Here is a 21,229-nt window from a genome sequence, read left to right as displayed (position 1 = left end):
ATTTTAAACTTTCGTGTCATGAAATATAATGCACACTCGGACCAGTACACAGAACACAGATGTGTCCTCTATTGAATGACTGTGAGAGGACGCATCTGTGTGGTTACTGCCCTGGGTGAGAACCACCCCGCTGCCTGGGACCTAGAAGACTAGGCATGCGCCTCCTCCTGACAGAGCCTCCTCCTGCCCCAGGGCGTCATGATCCTGAAGTCTGTCGCAGTAACTGCCTTGTTTTTCTTAGTACATTCATCACCGAGTATCTACCCTTAAGAAAGAAAATTTAGCCTCTCCCGGTGGTTTTTTGTTTTTGTTTTTTATTTTTTTAAAAAATGTTTATTATTATTATTTTTTAATGGAGGTACGAGGGATTGAACCCACGACCCTGAGCATGCTAAGCATGTGCCCTACCGCTGAGCTGTGCCCTTCCCACCCCCAGTCTTTGCTGGTTTTGGGCTTCATACAAGGAGATTATATGGTATGTACTCTTTGTCTTCTTTCACTCGTAACAATGTTTGGAAGACTCGTCCCTGTAGGAGGAGCTCGTCGATTTTCACTGCTCTGCAGCACATTTCTCAAAGTCGGTCCCCAGGGCAGCAGTATCAGTGTCACCTGAGACCTTGTGAGAAATGCAAATTCTTGGGTCCATCCCAGACCTCTTGCCTGAATCAGAAACTCTGGGTGTGGGGTCAGCCTTTCCAGGTGACTCTGATGTATGTTAAAAGTTGAGAATCATTACTAGACATGATTCTGCTTTATTTTTCCAGCCTATGGTGGATGAGCATTTGCACTATTTCCAGTTTTTCTCCCCCCTGTTATAAACATCACCTCTGTAAACAGTCTTCCACAGGGTTCCAATGGCACTTGTGCATGAGATTTAGGAGAAGGACTCCAGCCTTGCCCATTTGTGGCTTTCTAACTCATGCCTACTTGTTTTCTGAAGGGACTGGTGTCAGCCTGGGTTTACAGAAAACCAAAGACACAATCCAGATAAATGAGGAGAGTTTAATAACAGAGATAATTTATAACAGTGTCCTGAGAAAAAGCCATGTTTTCACTAAATTAAAAAACCGACGTCCTTGGGATTGGTTGCAGGGAACATGTTACTCTCAGTCGCACCCAAATAATCTGTGATATTTTATCCATCAAGTAGAGGCTGCAGTTGTCATTGTTGAGAAATATTTTTATATACATAGTTAGAGAAATTGGGCTACACAAATTTTTGTGGCAAAGTTAGTATCTGAATACAAAAACAGACTTCAGGCTCCCGGGATGTCTTTCTGTGTTTGCTGCTGTCAATCAGACCCTTGAAGAGCCACTTCGTACATCAACCCAATGCCCCAGAGTGAGACTGAACTTTTTGTAAATGAGGCCTCTAATTTCTTGTTACATTGTGTTCAAAATCTGTTGGAAATCTTTTAATCAAAGTATTCATTAAATGAGTGCCAAGAATTTTGAGCTTTGAAGCTTTAGGGAACTGTAATTATTAGAAACACTCCTTGCCAATAGGGAAACATGGAAATTCATCTCTACAAAAGAAAGGGAGGGGATGAAGAAATTAAATGCTGAGAGTTCCAACGGTGTTCGAGTTCTGATTTTCATATTTCATAATTGTTTTTGGAATATCTCATCATGTGGGAAGAATCTTTTGGTGAGAGTCCTAGTTTTAATTGGATAAATTTATATTCTGTACTGGCATGGAAGGAAATCAAGAAGGTCTACAATTTTGCAGCTTCTAAATTTGATGAAACATACAGATGGCCAATGGGACATGAAAAGATGCTCGACGTCACTAATTATCAGAGAAATGCAAATCAAAACTACAATGAGGTATCACCTCACACTGGTCAGAATGGCCATCATTTAAATGTCCACAAATGGTAAGAGCTGGAGAGGGTGTGGAGAAAAGGGAACCCTCCTACACTGCTGGTGGGAATGTAATTTGGTGCAGCCACTATGAAAAACAATATGGAGATTCCTTTAAAAACTAGAAATAGAGCTACCATATGATCCAGCAATCCCAGTCCTGGATCATACAACCTGGAGAAAACTCTACTTTGAAAAGATACAGACACTCCAATGTTCATAGCAGCACTATTTACAATAGCCAAGACATGGAAGCAATTTAAATGTCCATCGGCAGATGGTTGGATAAAGATGTGGTATATTTACACAGTGGAATACTACTCAGCTATAAGAAAGAATTAAATAATGCCATTTGCAGCAACATGGATGGACCTAGAGATTATCATACTAAGTGAAGCAAGTCAGACAGAGAAAGACAAATATCATGATATCACTTATATGTGGAATCTTTAAAAATGACACAAATGACCTCATGTATGATATAGAAACAGACTCACAGACATAGAAAACAAACTTGTCACCAAAAGGGAAAGGAGGGGAAGGATAAATTAGGAATTTGGGATTAGCAGATGCAAACTACTATATACAAAATAGATAAACAACAAGGTCCTACTGTACAGCACAGAAAACTATATTCAATATCTTCTAATAATCTATAATGAAAAAGAATATATGTGTGTAACTGAATCATTTTGCTGTCCACCAGAAACAAACACAATATTGTAAATCAACTCTACTTCAATAATAAATAAGTAAATAAATTCGATGAAACATTCAAAAGAATGATAAACAAATTTTAAGGGGGACATATTTTGGCTTATGAAAATATTTGTCACAGAATGATAGTCTATTCTGTCAAAACTGAGTCAAAATGATAACCTGTGGAGATATTTGAGCTGGAATATTTATACCTTTCAATTAAAAGATAGGATTGTGAATATCCTCCATTTACTAGAGTTTTTCTGAGCCTACCTGGTAACTTAGTAGCTGTAGGAAGAGAATTTTCTCAATTAAAATCTAGTCTACAAAGAAGAGTTAGTTGAAAATGTCAACGGATTTAAATTTATCACCACAGAAGACAACTTTGAAGCGATTTTATGACAAAAATGAAGACTAGTAAGACCATATTTGAAAAGAGAGCATGCTTCAGAAAAAGATCAGTGACAAGGCCATAGTTGTAGGTCCACCAACATAATTAACAAATCTGTTGGCCACAAATAATGTTTCAGAAAATGCATTAAATGATCTATGCCAGGTGTTTAGCTCCCAAGAGCATCCCAATTTGAATGGTGGCCCTGCCTATGAGAAGACTTTGACATGGTTGGCCACCCCTCCTCCTCCCTGAGGACGCTCCTTAATTTCCTTCGTCCCCGCTGGCCACTCCTCGGCAGGTCCTCCTCACCTCCTCGACCTCTAAACGGTGGGCTGCCCAGCTCTTGACCCTCTCCCCCCTTCTGTATACACTCTCTTCCTAGTCTTAAACACTGTCTGAAAATAACTTTCCAATGGACCTTTCCCCAGAACTCCAGGATCACGTCCAGAGCCAACATGACATTCCACTTGAAGGTATGGAAAGGGTCCCCCAAGCTCACCTGCCAGTGATGTCCTCCCCACGAAGCCCACTTCACATGCAGCTGTAATAAATGATACAGACAGACCCGTGTGCCCTTTACTCTGTTTCCCCCAACAGTAACATCTTGCAAGCTCATGGTGCAACACCGCGACCAGGACATTGACCTTGATAGAGTCAAGATGGAAAAGACTCTCCCTTTTATAGCCACACCCACTTCCCTTCCACCCCAGTGCCTCCTCATGCTTTCATTTCTCTGGGATGAATGTCTGGACTGTGATCGCTGGGTCGTACAGCCGTTGCACTCTTAGTTTTGAAAAGACATTGTCACATCGTTTTCCAGAGTAGCTGTACCACTTTGCATTCCCATCAGCAATGTACCCAGTCTCTCTGCATCCTCACCGGCATTTGGTTTTGTCATTTCTTTATTTCAGTCATTCTAGTAGGTGTATAATGATATCTTATCATGGTTCTAATTTTCATTTCCATAATGGCTGATGATGGCAGACATTCTTTCATGTGCTTATTTGCCATCTGCCCCTCCTCTTGGGTGAAATGCATCGTCATCACATCTTTGGTCCATTTTCTAATTGGATCGTTTGTTGCCTTACTGCTGAGCTTTGAGAGTTCTTTGTATGTTTTAGATACTCGTCTATTGTAGAACACGTGGTTTACAAATATTTTCTCCCAGTCTCTACCTTGAATTTTCATACCCGTAGCAGGGTCCTTCACAGAGCAAAAGTTTTAAATTATAATAGAGCCCAGTTTATCAGTTTTCCCATTCACGGATCATGTTTTGGGTGTCAAACCTAAGGTTTCTTTGCCTAACCCTACATTGCAAAGATTTTATCTGTTTAATGTTATATATTTTACATTTCAGTCTATGATCCATTTTGAGATAATTTTGTAGAGGTGTCAGACTTAGATTGTGTTTCCTTTCTTTCTTTCTTTTTTTTTTAAACCTATGAATGTTTAATGGCTCCATTGCCGCTTGTTGAAGAGGCTATTTTCCCTCCACTGGATTGCTTTTGTGTCTTTGTCAAAAGTCAATGGGCGTATCTGTATCGGTCTATTTCTGCGTTTTCTATTTTGTTCTGTTAATCTAAATGTCTACCTCTCCATCATTATAATACAGTCTTAATTACTGTGGCTATGTTATAAATCTTGAAATCAGGTAGACTGATGTCTCTCATCTTATTATTCTTTTTCAAAATTGTTTTAGTTATTCTAGTTCCTTTGCCTTTCCTTATATGTTTTAGAATAATCTATGTAGCGACAAAAAAATTTTTCTTGGGCTTTGATAGACCCTGCATTAAACCTGCACATCAATTTGGGGAGCATTGACATCTTTACTGTGTTGATTCTTCCAAACCATTTCACAGTGTGTCTCTTTCTTTACATAAATCTTTTTAGATTTCTTTATCAAGGTTTGTTGTTTTCTGCATTCAAATCGTGTACATATTCTGTTAGATATGCATCTGCGTGATTTTTGAGTGATTGAACATGCCACTGTATTTTAAATTGCGCTGCCCATGTGTCCATTGCTAGTACATACAAATTTAAATCGATTTTTCTATATTCACCTTGTATCTTGTGCGCTTGCTGAATTCACTTGTTCTAAGAAATTATCATCGTTGGTTTTGGTAAATGCTTTGGGATTTTCTATGTAGACAGTTATGCCAACTGCAAGTAGGAGCAGTCTGATTTCTTCCTTTCCAATTTGAGTGTCTTTTATTTCCTTCTTCGCCTCATTGCTCTGGCTAGAACTTCCAGCAGTATGTTGAATAAAAATAGTGAGAAGGAACATCCTGGCCTTGTTCCCAGTCTTGGGGGGAAAGCACTCAGTCTTGACCATGAAATACAACATTAGCTATTGGGTTTTTCTAGAAACTCACTATCGAGTTGAGGAAGTTCCCCTCTGTGCTCATTTTTCTGTGAATTTTGATCATGAAGGGCAACTGATATTTTTTTAAAAGATACGATTCATAGACTCTAAAATTCCCTTTTAGAAAGTATACAATTTAGTGGGTTTTAGTATATTCACAATGTTGTGCAACCATCAACACTAAATCCCGAACATTTTCGTCACCCCCAAAAGAAACTCTGCACGCATCAGCAGTCACCCTTCTCCACCCCAGATCCTGGAAGCCTCGGGCTCTGCCTGCTGCAGACGTGTCACGTAAATACAGTCGCACAATACGTGGCCCTTGTGTCTCACTTTCATTTAGCATAATGCTTTCGCGGCTCATCCGCATGGTAGCACGTATCAATCAGTACAGTGTCTGTGAGTTCTGCATCTGCAGATTCAACCAACTATGGATCAAAAATATTTGGAAAAATTCCAGAAAGTGCCAAAAAGCAAAACTTGAACTTGCTGTGGGTGGCAATTATTTACATGGTGTTTCCATTGCATTTAAAACTTTACATAGCATGTATGTTGTATTAGGTAACATAAGGACCTCAAGATGATTTAAAGTACATAGGAGGATGTGTGTAGGTTACAAATACTGCATCAGTTTATATAAAGAACTTGAGCATCCACAGATTTGGGTATCAACGGGGGTCCTGGAACCAATCCCCCATGGCACCGAGGACATCAGCATTTCATTCTTTTTAGAGCCGATTAATATTCCATTGCACTGTGATACCATGTTTTGTTGACCCATTCATTGATTGGTGAACATGTGGGTTGGGTCCATTTTTCTCTCTATTATGAACAATGCCACTGTGAACATTTATGTACGACTGTTCACGTCCACACGTGTCTTCAGCTATCTTGGGCATATGCCTAGGAGTGGAATTGCTGGGTTCTATAGCAACTCTACGTTTAACTTTTTGAGAAGCTGCCGAACTGTTTCACGGTAGCTGTGCCATGTATCAGGGTTCCAATTTTCCCACTTCTTCACCAACATTTGTTACTGTCTGTCTTTTCAACTATAGCAATGCTGGGCGGTGGGGTGTGTGAAGTGATATCTCACTATGCTTCTTGTTTGCATTTTCCTAAAGACTAATAATGTTAAGTATCTCTTCATGTGCTTATGGGCCACCTGTGTATCTTCTTTAGAGAAACGTCTGTTCAAATACTTTGCCCATTAAAAAAATTGGGTGATTTGTCTTTCTTATTATCAAGTTGCAAGAATTCTTTGTACATTCTGGATACTAGACCCTTATCAGATACAGGATTTGCAAATATTTTCTCCCATTCTGAGGGTTATCTTTCACTTTCTTGTTAGTGTCCTTTGAAACACAAAAGTTTTACACTTCGGTGAAATTCAATTTATTTATTTTTTTAAATCACTTATACTTTGGTGTCATATGTAAGAAACCATTGCTCAATCTAAGCTCACAAAGAAAACCTCTAGGTTTTCCTCTAAGAGTTTTATAGTTTTAAGTCTTAACATTTAGGTCTTTGATCCATTAGAGTTAATTTTTGCATAGGGTAAGAGGTAGAAGGGCTAATTTCATTCTTTGCTATGGATTTCTTTTTCTTTTAACATTTTTTATTGATTTATAATCATTTTACAATGTTGTGTCAAATTCCAGTGTTCAGCACAATTTTTCAGTCATTCATGGACCTATACACACTCATTGTCACATTTTTTTCTCTGTGATTTGTCATAACATTTTGTGTATATTTCCCTGTGCTATACAGTGTAATCTTGTTTATCTATTCTACAATTTTGAAATCCCAGTCTATCCCTTCCCACCCTCTACCCCCCTGGTAACCACAAGTCTGTATTCTCTGTCCATGAGTCTATTTCTGTCCTGTATTTATGCTTTGTTTTTGTTTGTTTGTTTGCTTTTGTTTTTGTTTTTTAGATTCCACATATGAGCGATCTCATATGGTATTTTTCTTTCTCTTTCTGGCTTACTTCACTTGGAATGACATTCTCTAGGAGCATCCATGTTGCTGCAAATGGCATTATGTTGTCGGGTTTTATGGCTGAGTAGTATTCCATTGTATAAATATACCACATCTTCTTTATCCAGTCACCTGTTGTGCTATGGATTTCTAATTTCAGAAAAGGCTATTCTTTGGTCATTAAATTGCTTGGCACCCTTTTTGAAATAAATTGATCATAAATGTTAGGATTTATTTCTTTTAATTCTATTCCATTGAACCATGCCAGATGATACATTCTTGATTACTACAGCTTTGCAGATAAATATTGAAATTGAAGTCTCTATTGTCAGGTGCACATATGTTCACAATTGTTGTCTTGATGAATAGATCCTTTTATCATCACAACTTTCTTTGTCTTTCTTTGTCTCTACTAACATTTTTTGTCTTAAAGTCCATTTTGTCTGATATTAGTATAGCTCTTCCAGCTCCCTTTTGTTAGTTTGAATGGTATATCATTTTTCATTCTTTTATTCAACTTGTTTGTGTCTTTGAATGTAAAGTGTGCCTCTTGTGGATAGCATCAAATTGGATCATTAAAAAAAAGTCCATTTTGCCACTCTTGACCTTTCAGGTGGAACGTTTAATCAATTTACATTTAATATATTATTGATAAAGTAGGACTTACACCTGCCACTTTGTTATTTATTTTCCATGTGTCCTACTTTTTGTTCCTCTAATCCTCCATTACTTCCTTCTTTCATGTAAAATAGATATTTTCTAATGTACCATTTTAATTCCCTTGTCATTTTTTGCACATATTTTTGAATTATACTTACTGGTTGCCTTGAGGATTACAGCTAACATCCTAACTTATAAAAATCTAGTTTGGATTAATACTAACTTAATTGCAATAGTTTAGAAAACTTTGCTCCCTAAATAGCTCCATCTCCTCACCTCTTTTGTGATATTGTTGTCATGCAAATTACATTTTTAATATATTGTATGCTCATTAACATAGATTTATAATGATTGCTTTACACAATTGTCTTTTAAGTAATACAGGAGAAAAAAGAGTTACGAAAATACACTTACACTGTCTTTTATATTTACCTATGTTGATACCTTTACTGGGGCTCTTTATATGAATTCCAGTTACTGTCTAATGTCTTTTCATTTTAGCCTGAAGGACCTCTCTGAATTATTTTTTTGGAGAGTAGGTTTGCTAGTGATGAATTCTCTCTAGTTTTATTTACCTGGGAATATCTTAATTTTCCCTACATTTCTGAAAGACAGTTTTGCTGGGTATAGAATTCTTGGTTGATAATCTTGTTATTTCAGCACTTTGAATCTATCTTCCCACTGACTTCTGACTCCTGTGGTTTCTGATGAGAACCCAGCAGTGTGGGGTCATTCCAGTTGTGTCTGGTGTGCAGTACAGAAATGTTTTTATATTGGTGGTGGTGGTTCACAATTCCTGGCCCTCTGGGGCCTATTTCTCAACTAGGCGGCAAAAGATTAATGATATTCGATGTTCTCCCTTGTCCCAGGGCCACACCCTCACAGAAGCTGTTGCCCCATGAAATGGATGAAGCAGATTTTTCAGATTCCTCTTTGACATAGGGCTGACTCCCCTCGCCCCTGCTTGCAAATAGGAAGCCTGGTTCTGTTTCCAGCCTTGTGTCTTAATTATGCCTTGGGACCCAGAGCCCAGCAGGTCTGTGGCTTTGTCAATACTCAGCAGTTTGTGTTTCAGGAACACGGTGGAGTTTATCTTGCTTTTGAGTCCAGCCACATCCTCTGAATACCTTCACTGTACAGTTTATTGCTGTTCTGTGTTTTGGCAGAGAGCAGCACCTCAGAGCATAAATCATAACATTATCTGGATCTGAAGCCAAGTACTCTGCCCCTTTTCCTTATTTTAATCTGTATTTTAATTATTTAGCTCTATTTTACACACTGCCACTTTATATCCTATCTGAAGTAGGTGAAATACAAACATATTTTGTATTCCTTCAATTTCATGTTTTATCATTTCTCAAGTCAGAGCGCACCTTATAGTCAATGCACCTGGGAATTTAAGATGTATGGTGTCAACCACACCTGGAATTGCAGTGAACACTTCACTTACATGCACAGCATCCAGTAACCTGGGGAGGTAAAACCCAGGCACTGAGGGCAGAAAAACCGGTGGGGTGACTCACAGGAGTGGAATCCTGTGTGCGTTTGGAAAAAGTGGGAAGGATAGCAGGGTACAGGCCGACTTCTGCATTTGAAGTCATTGACCATTGACCTCAGTCAAGATTAAAGCAGCTCCTGTCCCCATGTGATGCGGGTGATCTCACAGAAGCAGTTTAAGAAAACACTGTCTCCTTTCTTTCTCTTCTTGCCTTCAGTCCTAGACGTTCTCAGCTGGTCACAAAAAGTGCACCTTTTGTCACACTGGGGTCCACACAGCTGTGACACAGCTAGACTATCCTTTCCAAGTGCTCACATCCTCATGTCCCAGTTCCCATTTTATAGAAGCAAAAAGTGTAAAGGCGTGAGTGTAGCGGAGCCTGCCCCAGGCCTGCCAGAGATGGGCAAGTGGCTGCCAGCGATTCAGCCTCCTTGTAGGCGGGGTCCTCAGAAGACTGGCGTGGCGGGCGTCTTTTCTCTCCAGCCATGCTCCAGTCTGGGACTGATCATTCAGAAGCAGCTCAGCAAGATCAAGCAGGAAGAGCAGCCAGACCCAGAGTCAAATAGCTCATATACTTTGGTCCAGTAATTTCACTCCTGGGTGATTAACCCAGAGAAGCTGGCAGAGGAATGGGCTGGGATTTACATTCAAGTGTGGTTTATAAAACTTCCACATGTTAAAAAAGATAATGAAACCTATCAAAAGGAGCATATTAAATAAACTGGGAACATGATTTCACTGGAACATAGGCAGTAACGGAAAACCATGCTTTTGAAATATCTTTAAAGGAAAATGCCCCAAATTCAGGGTGCATTCGAGGTTGCAAAACATAAGGTGCGATAATTAATATTTTGTAATAGGATATGTCATAGCAAAAGTACTGGATGGAACTACAGAAATAGGACTATTTACTCTCTACAGGTGGAGGAACTCTGAGTGATGTAAGGGTTTTTTTTGAGACTTCTTTCATATCAAAGTTCTTTGCATTGGAGAAATGCAAATCACAACTACAATGAGTTATCACCTCACACCAGTCAGAATGGCCATCATTCAGAAGTCCACAGACAATAAATGCTGGAGAGGGTGTGGAGGAAAGGGAGCCCTCCTGCACTGCTGGTGGGAATGCAGTTTGGTACAGCTGTTATGGAAATCTGTAGGGAGATTCCTCAAAAGACTAAAAATAGACTTACCATATGATCCAGAAATTCCACTCCTGGGCATACATCCAGAGAGAACCTTCATTCAAAAAGACACCTGCACCCAATGTTCATAGCAGCACTATTCACAATAGCCAAGACATAGAAACAACCTAAATGTCCATGGACCGATGACTGGATAAAGAAGTTGTGGTATATTTATACAATGAAATACTACTCAGCCATAAAAAAATAAAATAATGCTATTTGCAGCAACATGGATGGACCTGGAGATTGTCATTCTAAGTGAAAGAACCCAGATAGAGAAAGACAAATACCATATGATATCATTTATCTGTGGAATCTTTAAAAAAAAGACAAATGAACTTATTTGCAAAACAGAAACAGACTTTCAGGCATAGAGAACAAACTTGTGCTTATGGGGAGGGGAAGGTGGGAGGGGATAAATTGGGAGTTAGAGATTTGCAGATACTAATTGATATTATAGAATAGATAAACAATAAGTTTATGCTGTATAGTGCAGGGAATTATATTCGAATCTTGTTGTAACTTATGGTGAAAAAGAATATGAAACCGAATATATGTATGTTTGTATATGACTAAAGCATTGTTTTGTACATTAGAAATTGACACAGCATTATAAACTGACTACACTTCAATAAAAAATATATATACGAAAAAAGTTCTCTGCAATGAATACATACTACATTGAATTTGTATTGAATATGAAAAGCAAGCTTCATTAAAAAATAATTACAATATATACAAAGAGCTTCACTAGCGGTCTTAGGAAGAATTTAAAAGAAAGGAAGGTATCTATGTTAATAATAAAGCAAGAGTATATATATGTACGTTGATGTATAACTGGAAAATTGTGCTCTACACTGGAATTTGACACAACATTGTAAAATGACTATCACTCAATAAAAAAGTGTTTTAAAAATAAAGTAATAATAATAAAAAAGAGTAACCACAGTCATCACTGATTGGCTGCTAAGGACCGAGCAGTTGCCCAGGAGGCGGGGCTGCGTGAAGTAGGGACGGGGCAGCGCGCGCCACTTCCGGGGCGGGGCCTCGGCCGCGCGGGAGCCGGTGGTCTCCATGGCAACCGGCAGGACCCGCGCGAAGCCCGCCCGCCGCCGCTGCCGCTGCCGCCGCCGCGGGGGCCCCGCCTGCACCCAGGCCGCGCTGCGACCGGCCCTCCACCGCAACCGCCGCCCCGACCCCAGCGCCGCTCGTGCTCCCGCCGAAGGCCGCTGGTGCCCGCCTGCCGCCGCCACCCCGGCCTGACCTGACCGGGAAGCAGTTCCGGCGGGCCGCCGCCGCCGTGACTCATCCGCCTGCCCGCATCCCCGATCGGGCCATCTTGGTTGCGGCCGGCGCGGCAGACGGAGCCGCGCAGGAAGCCGCAGAGACCCAGGTACGCGCCCGCCGCCCGCCCCAGGCCCCGGCGCCGCCGCAGGTGCATCCGCCTTTTGTTCTGCCCCAGGTGGGAGCGGGGCGCCGCGCGGGGAGGGGGTCTTGGCCTGGGCGCCGGCTCTTTGCCCCTCCCACGCCGCGTCCCGTCCTTCTGCCCCTCTTTCCGTAGTCGAAACCTTTTTTAAACCATTTTTTCATCCTTCAGGGCCCAGGACAAGTCCACCCTCCTGTGCAGCCCGCCTTGGCCTTGTGAGGGCGGCGACCAGGGAGCCACATCCGGAGTCGGGGATTCCCCAAGGGTCTGCACCACCTGCCTGGCCTCGGCTGTGCTCCTCTCTAGGGACTTTCTGCTCCGTCGTGTCGTCTTGTTTGGTCTTCACAGCCACTCAGAGTCTTGAACCCCACCCTTTCCCTGATTTCTGTCTGGATCTACCCATTTTCAGCATCACAGGTGCTCAGGTTCTGAGTTACCGCAACCCCCTTCTCCCACCTGGTCAGTCTCAGCCTTTGGCTGACCGCTGGCCAACATGGTCCAACCCCAGACATCAAAAGCTGAAGCCCCAGCCTCTGCCGCTTCTACCAATGCCCAAATGGATGACGTCATTGACACCCTGACCTCCCTGCGCCTCACCAACTCTGCGCTGAGGCGGGAGGCCTCGACGCTGCGCGCAGAGAAGGCCAATCTCACCAACATGCTGGAGAGCGTGATGGCAGAGCTGACGTTGTTACGCACCAGGGCTCGGATTCCGGGGGCACTGCAGATCACCCCGCCTATCTCAGCCATTACCTCAAACGGGACCCGGCCAATGACCACGCCTCCGACCTCTCTGCCGGAGCCCTTTTCCGGAGACCCAGGCCAGCTGGCGGGGTTCCTGATGCAGATGGACCGGTTCATGATCTTCCAGGCCTCCCGCTTCCCAGGTGAGGCCGAGCGCGTGGCGTTCCTTGTGTCCCGGCTGACCGGAGAGGCAGAGAAGTGGGCGATCCCCCACATGCAACCGGACAGTCCCTTGCGAAACAACTATCAGGGATTTCTGGCAGAGTTGCGGAGAACCTACAAGTCTCCACTCCGGCATGCGCGGCGCGCCCAAATCAGAAAGACTTCAGCCTCCAATCGAGCCGTGCGGGAACGGCAGATGCTCTGCCGCCAGCTGGCCACCACCGGCACAGCGCCCTGCCCAGTGCACCCAGCCTCCAGCGGGACGAGTCCGGCTCCGGCCCTGCCCACCCGAGCACGGAACCTTTAGGAATCGGCCACCACTCGGGTCGCATTTGCAGCCACCCAGGTAGCCTACCCACTTTGCTGCGTAGAAGACACGTCCATACAACAGCATCGCCCCTTTTGAAGACGTCCCTTCCTGTCTCTCCAGACCTGGTCCATAAGGACATCTTCCTTCAGCACTCTTGGGTGCCTTGTGACTCCCCGGCTTGCTTCCTGGTACTGTGTGCCAGCTTTGTATCTGCAGTGCATGTTTCCCTCTCTCGCTTGCAATTCCGGCTCTTCTTGTGACCACAGCTCAGCTACTGGGTCCCCTCGACCCCACAACACGCTGGGGACCGTGTGGGCCGAACTGCCCCAGCCTGACTAGGCTCACGGAGGCTCCTTCTCCAGCCTCTGCAGGCCCTGCTGCAGCTCCCCACGTGGCTGCCCTGTTCTCAGTGATGAGCTCACTGATGACGGAGAGAAGCTGCTCTGGCCAGGCCAGTGGCTTAGTGGGGGTACCTGGAGAGGGGAGTCTGGCTTCCCGCCCACAGGCAATTGCCAGCCCTGTGGGGCCCACTATAGCAGGCAGGCGCCTTGTCTCAGCTGTCAGTGGCCAAGTGATCACTGCTGGGAGTGTATCCTGGCATCTCTAGGTGGCAGGCCTCGCTCTGCACATGAATATGCAGTCAGTAGGCCCCACGGTTGCGACTGGGGAAGACTCATAACGCAGCCCTGGGGGGAGCCCTGGGGGATGCACCTCTGTTAATGCCTGGCTCTAGCTGCCGGTGCTCCGATAGTGCCAGGAATTGTGGGGTATCTGGAACATGCCTGCTGAGAAGGTCATTGTGACTTTGGATCACCGGGCAGTTCCATCAAGTCTCCATCCATGCCTGAGCCCCCAGCAGGCCGAAGGGTGGGGTCTCGGGCTCCCTTTGCTCCCCGGGACCCCAGCGGTAGGGTGCGGTCCCCCGCCTCTGCCCCATGGTACTTCGTGGTGGACCTGTCTAGCTTGAGACTTGTTCACTTCTCTGTTCGGGTGACATGCGGTCTTCACCTGAGCCCCTTCAGCCATACACGTGGTCTCTAGGTCTCCAAAGCCTCTATGTAGCCTGCCTCCCAAGGCCTGGGTTGTCCATCAGGTGTCCAGCCTTTGTCCAAGGAAACATGGACTCAGAGCCGGAGACCCAGCTTTCCTGGGCTGCATCATTAAACCCTGAGGCAGGAGGGTGTCTGCCGGTGGCAGTCCCAGCCAGGGCCTCGCTGGCATCTGTAGAGGGCCACGCTGTGGACTGCCCCGGTCCTGATGCGGTGACAGTGCAGCACCGGCACTCAGTCCTAGTTCCGGGGGACAGAGCTGTGCCTCTTGGTAGCGATGGCCCTGGGCTCCCTCCCAGGGGATGCCCAGAGTCACCTTCTAAATGAGACTTGGCCGAGCCCTTGGACTGTGATGCCCCTGCCGTGTTTCAGTGCCAAACGAACCACGTTTCCATGACCACCTGGGCCATGGGGAGACGAGCTGTCTTACCCTGGGTTCACCCACCCGGTTCTGACTGGTCCCAGCCTGACTGCCGAACACAGCCTCTGTGCCCAACCGAGGACTGCGTCTTGGGGTACCCAGAGGCTGGGTCCTAGAGCCCATCTCCTCTTCCTAAGAGTTTTGACGATGCTGGGGAAAGTGGCTGCGTTCCTGAAGCAACTGCTGCCTACAGGGTCAAGGATGTCCAGTGGTTGCTGGGGTTCGTGGACCACTGCCACCGTTCATCGTAAACTCTTGTTAGCCCAATTGCCCTGCTGAACAACTGCCTGAATTCAGGCTTCAAGCCCCCCTGGATTCCAGCCGAGGCTGTTCAGGCGGGACCATGGTGCTCATTAAGCATGAAGTGGGGGAGGACACACAGTGAGGCTGCTGTTCTGGTGGGTGGGACCTCTGGTGGGGGGTGCGGACCACTTGCGCTTTGTGCTCAGTTCTCTTCTGCGTGCCTGCCAGGTAGAGGGCCCGCAGAGGAAGGGGTCCAGTGACACCTGGGGTAAAGGAGGCCTCCAGGGGTAACTGACACCTTGAAGTTTTCCACGTGGCCTGGCCCCACCGGGGTGGGAGGCCCAGCACAGGAGCAGGGCAGGACTGCTCGCCAGCCCCTGGGGCTACCCGAGTGGTCTTTACGATCCCTACCCTGTTTGCATCAAGCGCTGCGTTTCCGTTGTAAGGCTGCACGTAACCAGGGCCGGAGCCGCTCCTCCGAGGCTGGCATGCTGCCTGTCCGTCCCCACCACCCGGTGGCCTGGCCCTCCCCGGGTGGGCTGCCGCCCACGCAGGCCGCTCCAGCTTCGTTGTGCTTGGTGACGCGGCTGTGTTTTGCCTGCTGGTGCTTACGGGCTTGGGACTGGTGCTGTACGTCCGCGACCTTCGTGACAGCTTCCCGCAACTTTGGAAGCGGGGGTAGGTGAGGGGCTCGGGGTCGCCGCCACACTGCACCTGGAGGAAGCCCCACATTGGGAGCCCCTGGTGGCCCTAGTGGAAGACAGCCTGGACCCCAGCTAAAGAGGGTGAGACCCAAGCTCCACGTGACCCAGCATAAGACCACGTGACCAGGAGGATGGGTGGGAGACGGCGGCGGAGGAGGGGAGCTGCTTTGTACATATGTGGGGCTTGCGATTTCTCTAAATTTAAGAGAACAGTTACCGATTTATAAAAGAGACAGGCAGTTAGTAGTGTGAAACGGTGCATGTGAGGGAAAGCTTTATGTTTTTCATAGTGTTGCCTTTTGGACTATATTGTGTCTGTTTCCTGGTCTGTGTGGTACCCCATCTGGTAATTCAGCTTCATTGCATAACGGCATCGTTTGAGATCAGATTTAGAATCAGGGGTAACTTCTGGCCTGATGTAGTGTGATCTTGGGATTCACTTCATGTCCTAAAGCATTTCGGTAACTTCTAGGAAAGAGCAGACACCCAGCTCATTGGTCCCAGGTGAGTATGTAGTGAGTAAGAAATGACACAGAGTGCAGGGCACCCCGTGAAGGTGCAGGTGGGCACCCCGTAAGATGCAGGCAAGACTTCCCTGATGCGCTAGCTGCTGTGCTCAGAAGAGGAACAGAACCAGTGGCTCGGTGACCACGAGCGTGACAATTTGGCCTTTAGGAGAATGAACAAATGTGGGGAGAGCTGGGGATGTACTCAGGGTACCTGCGGGGAGGAGCCGCATGAGTGTGAAAGGACCCACACAGGGGCGAGCGACCAGGGGTGGGGTTTGGGTGGGGAGAGGGGGGAGAGAGCTTTGGGGACGTCCTTCTGTCTCGCAGCCAGAGCTGTGAGGCCACAGTCCCCTCTGCTCGGGAAGCCTTAGGTTAGGGGCTTAGAGGTGAAGACGCAAGCTGGGGCCCTGGAGGAGGAAGCCAGAGCAGATTGTTGGGCCGGCAGCAAGAGCTGGCCAGTGTGGGGAGAAGACGGGCTCGGACGGCCCCATCACCCACCACGCGTGTGAAGTCCTGTCTCGGGGTCCCGACGTGGGGTGCGGTGCTTGGCACAGCGCAGACGCAGTAGAGGAGGCGGGGTAACACCAGCTCCTTGCTGCAGCATCACGAGCTGCTCTCCGTAAACAAGCAGCAACGCACTAGTTCTTTTCATGATCAAAGCCAACCTACCCGTTACAGGAATTTTGGAAAATAAAGTAGTAGAAAGAGAAAAAGTTTTAACGTTTTGGTGTGTCTCCTTCCAGTCTCCCTCGCTCCACCCCTCCCCCAATCATGGTTTCTCTGCTTGTTTTAACACAGTTGTGGTCCTACCTTCTGTAACGATGCAGTGTCGTGTAGCTGTTTCCACTTGCATCGCTGGGCATTCCCCCCATGTTATTACTGATTTTATTTTGAAATGGCTGTGCGCTCCTCCATCAAGCAGTGCCAATGGTTGGTCACCAGTGCTGTTACTAATTTTTCACTGTTAGAAATCGATGAATGTCTTTGTGTATAAAGCTTTTCCCAATGTCAAGTTATTTCCTTAGGATAGATTCTCAGACGTGGGATTATTGAGTTAAAGAATATGAAAGCCTATAAGGCTCTTATTACACATTGATGAACGGTCTCCAGAAACGTCTGTATCCATTTACACTGCCACCAGCGAGGACGGATGTGCCCATTTTACTATCTCGCCGGCACTGGCTAAGTATTTGCTAATCTGATCATAAAAAAATACCAATGAATTTTAGTTTGCCTTTTTTTTTTTTTGATTTCTAGCAAAGTAGAACATCTTTTCATGTTAAGCAGTTGTGTTTCTTTTGTGGGTTGTCGGTGTCCTTTGCTCGTCCCTCCTGGGGTCTGATAAATTTGTATCAGCTCATTATATATTAAAGATGTTAACCTGTTGTGTGTCATATTCGCTGCACACGTTTCCAGCTTTTTACATTTTTATAAGTGTGTTTTACTGCAATTTTAACGATACGTAGCCAACCCATTCCCTCACTGGGCACTGTGCCCACCAGACCAACAAGGCAGACACGTGTATGTGTCCCTTTTGCTCACGGCTGTACCACGGCACCTGTAGCGTGCGTGGCACAGAGCAGGTACTAAAAGTTTGTTGGACTGTTGCGCAGGTGGATGTGCTGGGGGCTGGGGGTCCGAGATGGGTCAGACAGGCCCGCCCAGATGCTTATGGACCAAGAGCAGGTCACAGACCTCTTGGTCCCAGAATCTCTTTGCACCATTAAAAATCCTTTAGGTCCACAAAGAACTTCTACTTACATGGATTCTTATTTATTGATATTTTACCATGTTACAAATTAAAACAATGTTTAAAAATATCACTTTGAAAATAAACTCATTACATGAGAACACAAATAGCATATTTTAAAGAAAACCACTTTCTCAAAAAACTTCGTGAGACAAGTGGCATCACTTCACGGTTTGCAAATTTCTTGAACGTCTGGCCGAATGGAAGACGGCTGGAGCCCTAGACCTGCCTCTGCACTTCATCTTTTGCAAGATCATGTGTCATGTAGCCTCTGAAAAATTCCACTGTGCACTCATAACAGCAAGAGCAGGAAAGGCTCAGGATATTTTGGGATTATTACGGAAACAGTAATACCTCCCAGACCCGGGGAGGGTCTTGCCTGCTTTGGGAACCTCTGCTCTAAGAAGAGGCGAGAACCGGCATCTGGCAAACATCTCCGTCCAGCCTCTGTGGTTTCTTCCACTGCTTCAAGCTTAAAGACTTCGTTTCCCTCTAGAATTAATGGTTATCTCTGGGATTGGTTTGGCGTGTGTGTGGGGTGAGGTTCCAGCATGACTCTTTGCCTAATATTTAAACCACTGTCCTGAGCTCACCTGTTGACTTCTTTTCTTTCCTTCATCGGTCTGTGCGTTTCCTTCATCACATCTGAAAACCTGATCTATCTTAGGGCCAACTTTTCTATTACCCAGTGAACCCACTTACTTCCCCCGGAACCTCCCTTTTTTAAACAAATGGGGGTTTAAGTTTTGTATTCATATCCTGTGGGGTCTTCCCTTCAGATTTTCTTAGCTGTTCTCACCAGATGAACAGAAACCCTAATTCTAAAATTTGCCCGAGATTCTAGTACAGACAGGTGCAGGGCTTGGAAAGGCATCATTGCTTTGGCCCGTTGTGTGCAGGCTGGAGCCCTGTAGGATGGGGTGGCCGCCGCTTCCTGCCTGCAGAAGGCCTTGCCCCTGGGGCTTCAGCCAGTGCTCCTCTGCACCTGGTGCTGGGTTTGGGGTCAGGGGTGAGAATCGGTGTTCCAGCTGGCTAGCCTGTTGCCAAGTCAGTGTCTTCTGCTTGGAAAAGTCCAGCGTGCACATGGCTGTACTGGCGGGCCCCAGACGGCTGGTCCTAAGAGGTTACAAGGACCTGGCCACCTCTTTCAGTGGTGCTCCCCCAGGTTCCAGAACAGCCGGGTGGAGCTGTGGAGTCTTCTCCACAGTAATGTGTCCCCAAAAGCCAGCCGCTCACACACCAAGCACCACAATTAAAACCAGTAGAAACTGCCGACTCTCTCCGACCGCATCTGAGCGTTCTCAAAGACGAGGGAGGCTCACGTGACTTGTCCATCAGCCTCCATCGGCCACCTCGGGCCCCAGGCATCTGCTAAAGCCTGCTGTCAAGAAAAGTTACTTAATTTCTAGGAATGCGCTATCGCAGGGTACTGAGCTGGGCTTTCCCTGCTACAGCCAAGACCCAACGATGAGAAGGACAAGCAACAGATAAACCGTGTTCTCAACGTGGACCGCGCTGCCACCAGCACCCTCGCTGGGAGGGAGGTCCTAGACGTGCCATCCTGCCAGAACCAAAAGGCTGCACGGGCTGCCTGCTTCTTTACCAAAGCCCTTTCTCTTCTTTCTGGGCAAAAAGCTTGACTGCGTTTCCCAGCCTCCTGGGTGTGGCTCGGGGGCGGGGCAGTTCCCACCCTTGGATGCGGGTGGATGGCTCCTCTGTGCTCTCTCCTCCACCGGAGTGATCAGTGCTAATGAGCAAGGTGATCTTGGGAGACACTGTGAAGACGGCAGACCCGTACCACAGAGGAGGCCTGGGCTCCGAGGCACAGTCTGGGGGGGTGCCGCCAGGACCCCCCCTGAGTGGGGCACACAAGGCCACCTGCACGGAGCGCTGAGCACGACAGCTGGGTCAGCCAGCAGCGGTGGAGGTGGGGGCGGCCCAGGTGGAGTGGGCACCCGCCCACCCGGCCCGAGTCGGGGCGGCAGAGGGGTTGCAAAACCTTGCCTGGAGCCCTGCGCCTTCTCTGCCCTCCCCCTCCCCAGGGTCACAGACCCCAGGATCATCTATGGCCTGGCAATGAAGAAGGAAGTCCAGTCAAGAGAAGGCCTCCCAGCCCCTCCCAGCCACCAGGGCCACAGAGAGCGCGGGCCAGCACTGGGGAGACGGAGGGAGACGCATCCAAATTGTGTCTGAGCCGAACATTCTTTAGAGGTAAACAGGGCTTAGTCTTAACAAGAGACAGTTCTACAGACAAAAATGACAAGAAAACCTTGGAACATGGCCAAGATATCCTGCAGGGACCTCCCACCTAGTGAGAAGGGGTTCAACAGATCCCTCCGGATTGGGGTTTGGAAGAAATAAAATGGTTTCCATTTATAACCCTAACGAGTTCAGATGCCGCCATAAATTAAGTGCCGTTGCGCTTAATTCGCTCAAATGATGAAAAACCCCACAAAGCTATGAAATAACAAAACAGGAAAAGCAGAGAAAACCCTGGTATTCTCAATCCTAAAGCAGCCTTAGGGCATGAAACTAGCATGCCAGGGAGAGGCTGACCTTCACACACCAACTACCCGGAGGGGTTAGAAGCAGCTTTGGAATCAGAATGAGAAAACTGTGCCCCCGCTGTCTGCCAGACACGGTTCCAAAGCTGCAGGGGCAACGGTGAGCAAGACGGAGACTTTGCCCTCAGGGAGCCCTCACTCTCCCAGGGGAGGAGAACGAGAAACCCATGTGTATCTTGTCCAGGGAGGATGGAAGATGGGGTCCGAGGAGACCTCTCCAGGGGCTTTATGTGGAGTGGAAAAGGGGGCTTACACTCAAACCTGACTGTGGTCCCGAAGAGGAAAAGTGATTATTCAAATCTGTGTTTGTCTTTTTTTTTCTTTTTTGAGGGGGTAGATAATTTGGTTGATTCATTTATTTATTTAGAGGAGGCACTGGCAATTGAACCCAGGACCTGTGCATGCCAAGCACATGCTCCACTACTTGAGATATGCCCTCCCCACCTTGTGCTTGGTCTTAAAATCAATAGTCTTTGACTCAAAGAAAGAGGCTTTTTTTTTCAGATTTGGGATTACACTGAATATACAATTTTCTGTTCTCCATAAAACTGAGTTAATACGATACACATTTTTACCACATTGTTACATATGTTTTTTGAAAACAAGCTCACGGTTTCAGAATATTTCCTTATACGGAGGTAAGTAACTGTGTAGCTGGTCCTCCCTGGCTGGCTCCATTTGTAACAAATCAAGATACAATTTACAGACAG

At 46.4% G+C, this 21,229-nt stretch overlaps 1 protein-coding gene across 3 annotated transcripts; it reads left to right on the top strand.

Annotated features, from left to right (window-relative positions):
• The first annotated feature begins 11,683 nt into the window (after positions 1 to 11,683).
• RTL6 (retrotransposon Gag like 6) lies at positions 11,684 to 17,599 on the top strand. 3 transcript variants are annotated; one of them, XM_072973663.1, is made up of 2 exons: positions 11,684 to 12,030; positions 12,235 to 17,599. In XM_072973663.1, the coding sequence occupies exon 2, from the start codon at positions 12,557 to 12,559 to the stop codon at positions 13,274 to 13,276; it is 720 nt and encodes a 239-aa protein (XP_072829764.1). In that variant the 5' UTR covers positions 11,684 to 12,030; positions 12,235 to 12,556; the 3' UTR covers positions 13,277 to 17,599. The 3 variants fall into 3 exon arrangements, with proteins under 3 accessions (XP_072829764.1, XP_072829766.1, XP_072829765.1); XM_072973665.1 differs by having other exon boundaries at positions 11,684 to 12,072; XM_072973664.1 differs by having other exon boundaries at positions 11,684 to 12,099.
• Positions 17,600 to 21,229: the final 3,630 nt, after the last annotated feature.

This window comes from Vicugna pacos, chromosome 12 (genome assembly GCF_048564905.1).
Source record: "Vicugna pacos chromosome 12, VicPac4, whole genome shotgun sequence".
Classification (NCBI taxonomy): domain Eukaryota; kingdom Metazoa; phylum Chordata; class Mammalia; order Artiodactyla; family Camelidae; genus Vicugna; species Vicugna pacos.
Note: the sequence above shows the minus strand (reverse complement) of the source record. Positions and strands in the feature narration are given on the sequence as shown.

Excerpts from the sequence above, each read along its gene's own strand:
- RTL6 (XM_072973663.1), top strand. The coding sequence starts at position 12,557 with ATGGTCCAACCCCAGACATCAAAAGCTGAAGCCCCAGCCTCTGCCGCT.